Source organism: Sesamum indicum, linkage group LG13 (genome assembly GCF_026168435.1).
Source record: "Sesamum indicum cultivar Baizhima isolate 11 linkage group LG13, ASM2616843v1, whole genome shotgun sequence".
In the NCBI taxonomy this organism is placed as follows: domain Eukaryota; kingdom Viridiplantae; phylum Streptophyta; class Magnoliopsida; order Lamiales; family Pedaliaceae; genus Sesamum; species Sesamum indicum.
Window position 1 is genome coordinate 549,280 of NC_142669.1, and position 7,334 is coordinate 556,613.

A 7,334-nucleotide genomic window follows, 5' to 3' on the forward strand; every position below is an offset into this window, starting at 1 on the left:
GGGATTCATATTTAGACTTCGAGAAGCATCTGGGCTTTTGAAGAAGAAATTCCGATCCGTATGGACTGATTCAAGGCCCATTGTGGTTTCAAAATCCATTTTATTTTAATATTTTAAGATATTCACAAGTTAAACTCTACAAATTAAAATTCCCTCTTTACTCCTATACGTATCCATATTTGAACAGTAATTCCGCTAAGAAAATATATACTTCCACCAACCCACCAGCAGAATCGAGTTCGTATGCCCAACCCCAACCAAACGACAACGCACATGTGGGTTCGAATTTTGTGTTTTTAAATTTAACAAAACAACAACATATTACAAATAATTTTTTTGAATTTTATTGGATATTTTAGGTATAAATTTCTTGCATGAGTCATCTGATTTTTCATTTCAAGAATACAATCTTTTATTTTAGCAATTTTATTGGTGAAATTTAACGCTTTAATCTCCTCTAATGTTTACTTGGGTATTCAATAACTTTAATTCAAGAATTTTTCGATTTATTTTCGAATTAAATATAAAGTTGATAATTTTGATTTGAATAGTTTTAGTGAAACCAATGCTTTGATCTTCCGCCAAGACAGATTTGAGCTTTGATAATGTTAATTCATGGATTTCGCATTACAATCATGAATTAGATATTGAATGTAGATTGTCTCTACGACAAATGTCTTGACTCTTGGCTTAAACGTCGTGAATCTTTCTTTATCTGCCTAGAGCTGCTTTTGGAATGTCGTAAATGCTCTCCTATTTATGCCTTCAATTATATCTCTAATTGTGTCTCATTGTCTCTTGGCTTGCGTCCTTAGGTACGTCTTCTTCTCTCTTTACTTGTGTGTTCTTGTCTTGTACCTTGAGTTGTGTTATCAATTGAAAAAATTCTATCCCGGACCCGACTCGGCTAAACATGAACTAATTATAGGGCAAACACAATAAACTTGGTCTGTGATTGATGTATAGTTCAGGAAAAGTAACCAATCACACACTTGTTTTGTAATTGGTTTGGTTCGGCCAAACCTAGTTCAAGCTAGAATTTCCCCCTCAATTATTGGAAAAACACCCTTATTTATAGTTGTAAGGTGGAAGACTTTGCCATATTTACTTAATGAAGTGATGCGATTAGATTGGCCCTTCATGATTTGCTTGGCATTTGGTTCCTTAATCACAAGAAATTATCTAGAATTATCAAATAGTTGGTATTTGTTTCCTTTTTTTGGCAAGATAATATTTAAATTACCTTAAAACACTTTAATTCCACACGTAACAGCATTTGATTTTATCCATCAATTAATATGTTGTTTCATAAAAAAATATAAAATTAATGAGAAATATGTTGAACATATCAATATATAATTCACAATAAATTTTGTATGCCTACAATAGGTCTACTCCCAAATCTTTGAAACCCGAAGTTTCTCTCTTTAGATAAATAAACTGGCATATGATGTTTGTATTTAGGAAAAAATATTTATTAAATGTGAAAAAAATATTAAAAGGTGTTATTTTTAAAAGTCTTAAAAATATAGGTAGAACTTTTGTCTAAGACAACGGTTCTGCTATGAAAAAAAAATAGAAAAATTCTATACACGTTAAAATTGGGATCTGAAATCCTGGTTCCGACTATTTTAGATCCCAGTTCTGACACAAAATTTAAAAAAAAAAAAAAAAGAAAAACTTTGACCTGTTGAAATCGAGACCCTAATGTGACACATGCATGTAATAGTTGGTTCTGGCAAAATTGGTGTTACAAAACCCAATTTTATGTTATTTTAACGTGTATAAATACTGCAAAAATTTGTTATTCTTCATCCACAAAAAATTTCATTCTCATGGCTGGGATTAATGAAGATTATACTGATCCATTTACATTCCACCAACAAGATGGCCAGTATTTTGAACTAGAAACAGATACCTTATGTTTGGCTTTGTTTTTGGGCCATCTCAGAGATGGCCCAAAATAGAAGCAATGTTTGTCATTGCTTATTTTGTCATGTTTTTATCTTGTTTCTAAGTATTTTGTCTTGTTTTTAAGTATTTGATTTTTAAATACAAATATATTTTATTTTAACCACTTAATATTTTATATGTAATATTTTCTACATCATTGCAATAATTAAAAATTTTAAAAAATATAAAATAATATAATTATTCTACGCGGCTAATTCATATATTACATTATTTGAATAATGTATTTAAATTTATCACCTCAAATAGAACAACTAACAAAAAATATTGTTAATCCATTATTAGAGTGCATTTAATTATTTTTAAAAGTGTATTTACATAAATTATTTTTTTTCATTTCCATACATGTATAATTAGGAAATAATATTTATTTTAATCCACTCACAACTAAATAAATTATATATATCTTTATACATATATATATAAATATTGTATAAAAGAGACATGATTTAACAATGAACAGTATTTTTTGTCTCCCCACTATCCAACATCAAACATAACATACTTATTTTATATTATCTCCAAAAATAAATCCAAACATATACACTATCTCTAACTTATTTTTATTTATCTTTGTTTTTCTCTCTCTATCTCCACAAAATAGCCAAAAACAAGTTAAAAACAAAACCAAACATAATGATAGTTTCTTAAACAATGATCTAGTGGATTCAAAACCAGACGAGGTTGAAAATGATATAGAAGTGAATTTTTTTAAAATCTTCTATAATGTGACTTTGAAGTTCTATGGTTCATCTTATATCACTTCAAATCTATTTTTTGGTGAACTTGCAACTTTACAACTGAATTTGTCTACTATTATAAATAAGGGAGACTATCACATGACATCAACGAAGATACGTTGCATTTGTTGTGAAAAATCAAGTAAGGATTTTGATGTGTTAAAGTGGTGGAAATCAAGCAGTCCAAAAATATCCCATTCTTTCCAAAGTACTGTAAAAAATGTGTTAGCTATCCAGTTTCTACGATTGCTTCACAGTCTACTTTTAGCACAAGTGGTTGTGTTATTGATGCATTTAGGAGTTCTCTTTCTTTAAAAATGGTGGAGGCCCTTATATCCACCCAAGATTGTTTACGCGCTACTCCTATTATTGATCTTTGTGCAGTAATGGAGGATATTGAGAAGTTTGAAGAATTTGCAAAACATAAATGATTTTCTGATGAAGTCTTAAATAGAGCAGATGACCAGCAAATATAGGTCCCTTCATGTTGACTAACTAACAAGAAGTTAACCGAGCAGGCGTTGCTACAAACAGGAAGCAAAGTAGGTGCAAATTCTGCCAAATATTCCCACTAAAGAATGAATCCAATACAAAATTTTGATCAGCAGAGTGAATGACTTTCCAAAAGAGCAAGTATAAAGAGAAATATGATACTCTGAGTTAACATGGGATCATCTGCTCAAGACTTTGATAGTAGATAGTCATAGACCAAGTATCCCTTCTGGGTAACACTTGATAATCAAGACTCGCGACGGCCTTCAATGTAGCATCCTCATGTTGAACCCAATCGCTATGAATTTATATATGATAAATATGTTTTTAAATAGCCAGCACATTACCTTGAGATTGGGATTGGGTTTGGCCAGCATTTTCATCTTTCCAACCTCTTTGGCGTGCCCTCAGCTCCCACATTGCAGTCAACTGTTTCTGTGCTAATAAATTGGCTTCAGACTTTTCCCTTGCCTCCTCACACGTCTCCATTCCAGAATTGCATTTATCAGCCTCTTTCTGGTACTGGGACGTCATTTTTTTAGCCTCGAGTAGTGCCATGTTAGCACGGTGCTGATTCTCCAAAGCTTTGGCTGATCGCTGCTTTAATTCCTCGGATAATAGCTCTGCAAATTTCTTCTGTGTGTCCTCGTTGACATCTGGATTGTGCTTTGCACAATCTGTGAGATACAAATGGAAAGACAGTAAGTCATAAGATCTAAGACTTTGATATATAAATGACTGAAAACTAATGAAACTTGAGGACAAGTTAATTCATATTAGATCTAGGCTAGTTTCATCTTATTCAATTAATCATTAAAAGGAAGGAAAATAAAAGTTGCAGCGGTCTAATGCACATCAGCAGCAGCACAGATTATTAATTCCAACTCGCTAAGTTGTTGATAATGAACTCAGTGATCAACAGAAAGTACATAACTCTGTCTGAGGGCCAGAAAGAAGATAGGAGTAACCGGAGGGGCTGGAGTCTCAAACGGTCTTGTACTATAGGACTACAGAGTAGATATGCATAAAAAAATCATGAAATATTGACTATCCATAATTTTCATAAGATGCTTATGATTTAACATCATTCAAATTTCAATGTAACTTGGACTCCTCGGCAATGAAGACACCAAAAGAATATGAAGGCATTGGTCGTGGGGTAGTGAATATGAAGCAGAAAAAGAAAAAGAAAAGGAATAGAGAAGAGGAAACCGGGGAAAAATTTAGAAGGAACAAGCTTATAAACAAATCTATTTGGCTTTTACTGTAAATTTACACTGATACTAAAGTAAAAGCATGCAAAACTGCAAACTGATTAACATATGTTGCGTACCTGTAAAGGAGGCATTATTCGGTCCTGTAAGAAATACAAGCAAGTAATTAGCATGTACAAGCTTTGGCCATAGAACCAAATCAAACAAGGAAATCAAGAAGTTAACAAAATGAAAATCATTAAAGAAAAAAAGGATGATCTAGATGGCTCCATATAATACAAAAAAGTTTAAAAAAAAAATGATGAATCAAAGTTACTTGTAACTACACAAATCTAAAGAAAGTGGCAGGCCAAGTATGAGCCAACTCATTCGACAACCAGAAAGCTTCAGTTTCATGGCTACTCCATCCAAGCAGGCAGAATAGTAGTTATGGCATTTTTTGCATACTCATCAATTGCATAATCCTCAGTGAGAATATAAAGCCTTATTATGACTACCCTTTGAACTTCAGTTTCATAACCTACTCCCCAATTACTCAAACCCTTAGTCTCCTGCATGTAATGTCTCCATGTAGTGACAGGGCCCTGAGTACACGATTGTCCCCGAAATTTAGGAAGGATCTCGTCTTTGGAGGAAAGCAAGACGGCTTCGCTTCTGCATTTGTATATTTCCATCGGGGGAATCAGTCTCTATGCAGACATTATAGAAATCAAGCAACCTCAACAATGGAGTCAACGTTATTGCCTTACTATAGCCATCATTTTCTTCCCCTGCAACTGAGACTTTGGAAGGCATTTTTATTAAAAAGTAAATTATTAAAACACTTGCTAACTACTATGCATTGCACAGTTCTGTACCAACTCTGAGTAATACCAATTCAAGTCGATAACTGCTCCTCGAGCTTTATCTTTCAATAAAAAATAATAATAATAAAAAGAACAAGTACAGTTTTACTACTAATTTTTATACCTTTTACCAACTTCTATTTTTGTGAAGAAGTTTGCATAGCAAATGAGGAAAACCAAATCAAACTGATCAATCCTATACGCATTGACGCAATATTGGCACACAAAAGTATAATATTTCAACATACCGATTTTTTTTTCTGTTTGATTCAATTGGATTTTACGCAGTGAACACCCCTACATGAAGCAAATACCACGAACGCCAACCAAAATTCAGTTTTAACACGGAAAAGTGAAAAAATAAAAATGCAAGCTCAGATAATCAGATATAGAAATCACCAAAGTGCAATATCATAACAGATCTAACAACAACAACATTTTTTGATTATGAAGTTGATACCTTGTGCAATGGAGAGAAGCGGCAGAGAATCACAGTCACAGTCACATGGAGGACAAGCGGCGGAGGCGGAGGCGAATCCTTCCATCAAATGCCAATACAGCGGTGGACCAATTATGTACGCCGCAATGCAAACTGCGATCAGCCCCACCACTGCATTCAAAACCCCTGTTCTCACTGTCATCCTCTCTCTCTCTCTCTCTTCCTGGCTGCTTGTCGAAATCTGACTGAGATTTGTTGGTTGGAGCTAGATGGCAGAAAAAAAACAAGTGTGAATCAAAGTTTTCTGTTTTCTCTCAGCTTCCATAACTAAATCCTGCCGGCATTTTCGTCAGCTTATTGAACCAATCAGACAATCACTATTCACTTTTCTCATAAATTGCACTTCCAACCCCCTCAAATTTCAAATTTTTACTATTCACCCAAATTTATAAAATAAACATCATTTCAGCCCTTAAAAACTGCACTTTGCCTCATCAACATTTAGGCTGTAAATTATTCAAGTCCAACAGAACACATTGTTATTTAAATTTATTTGAATTTATATCTAACTTGAAAAATTGCGTTTGAATTATTAATCTAATTACGCTCCGACGAACTTTAATTGCATCAAATATAAATCGAGCTCATGCAATTTGATACTTTTAAGTATATTTTATTATTTTTATACTAATCGAATCGAGTTCGAGCCGAGTTTAATAGCTCATCGAACAAAAAGTTTTATTCAAATTTGATTTGTTAAATTTAAACGAAACTTTCATTAATCGATTTCATCGAGTATCAGGCAGTTTGATTTATTATTATTCAACTTTATAAACAATACACAAATTAAATAAGAAACTTACATATCTCTACTTCTTCCAAATGTGAATATATTGCATTTAGGGCCCATTACTTCATTGATTGACATAATGTGATTAATTTGGGTTAATTATATTTTGCAATCTTTAACTATACATAAAGTATATTTACACCCCTAAATTATAAAATATAACAGAATGGCACTTCATGATATGTACTAATTTTTTTTATGATAAAAATGCCATTACTATTTACGTCCCTGAAATATGTTTGTTACAATCATTTCTCTAAATATAATTTGAATTATTATAATTTTTTTAAATAAATACTATCTACAATTTATGATTTTTATACAGAGTATAGATCTGTATAAACTCTATAAATTTATAATCTTTATATTTTTTACGTAATTGGTAAAATATTTATATAATTTTTGCTTATGTTGTTATATATATTGAATTTTTTAAAGAATAAGTTATTAATATAATTTTAAAATATTACACCGAATATATATGTAGAAACTGAAAAAAAAAATGCAAATCTATAATATAATCACTATATAATATTCTTTATTTTTTTGAGTAATGATATGATATATTTTTATTATGTGGACATGTAACTGAATAAAAATTTATAATTTATATCACATATTTTTTCTAAAATATTATGTGCATTATGTATTTATACATATTTGCATGTACTTTTTAACATAAATTATATACTTTGTATAATGTATTTGCATAAACTGAGGTTATATTTTTTTGTTTCTTTATAACACATAATTTATAAAAAGTTATAAACTTTAAATATTATT

The 7,334-nt window shown here is 31.3% G+C and overlaps 1 protein-coding gene across 1 annotated transcript; it reads right to left on the reverse strand.

Annotated features, from left to right (window-relative positions):
* Positions 1–3,254: 3,254 nt before the first annotated feature.
* LOC105162624 (uncharacterized) lies at positions 3,255–6,029 on the reverse strand. Its single transcript, XM_011080702.3, has 3 exons — positions 5,723–6,029; positions 4,537–4,560; positions 3,255–3,880 (listed from the first exon to the last, which is right to left on the reverse strand). Exons 1-3 carry the CDS (start codon positions 5,901–5,903, stop codon positions 3,531–3,533), a joined length of 555 nt encoding a protein of 184 aa, XP_011079004.1. The 5' UTR covers positions 5,904–6,029; the 3' UTR covers positions 3,255–3,530.
* Between the last annotated feature and the right edge of the window lie 1,305 nt (positions 6,030–7,334).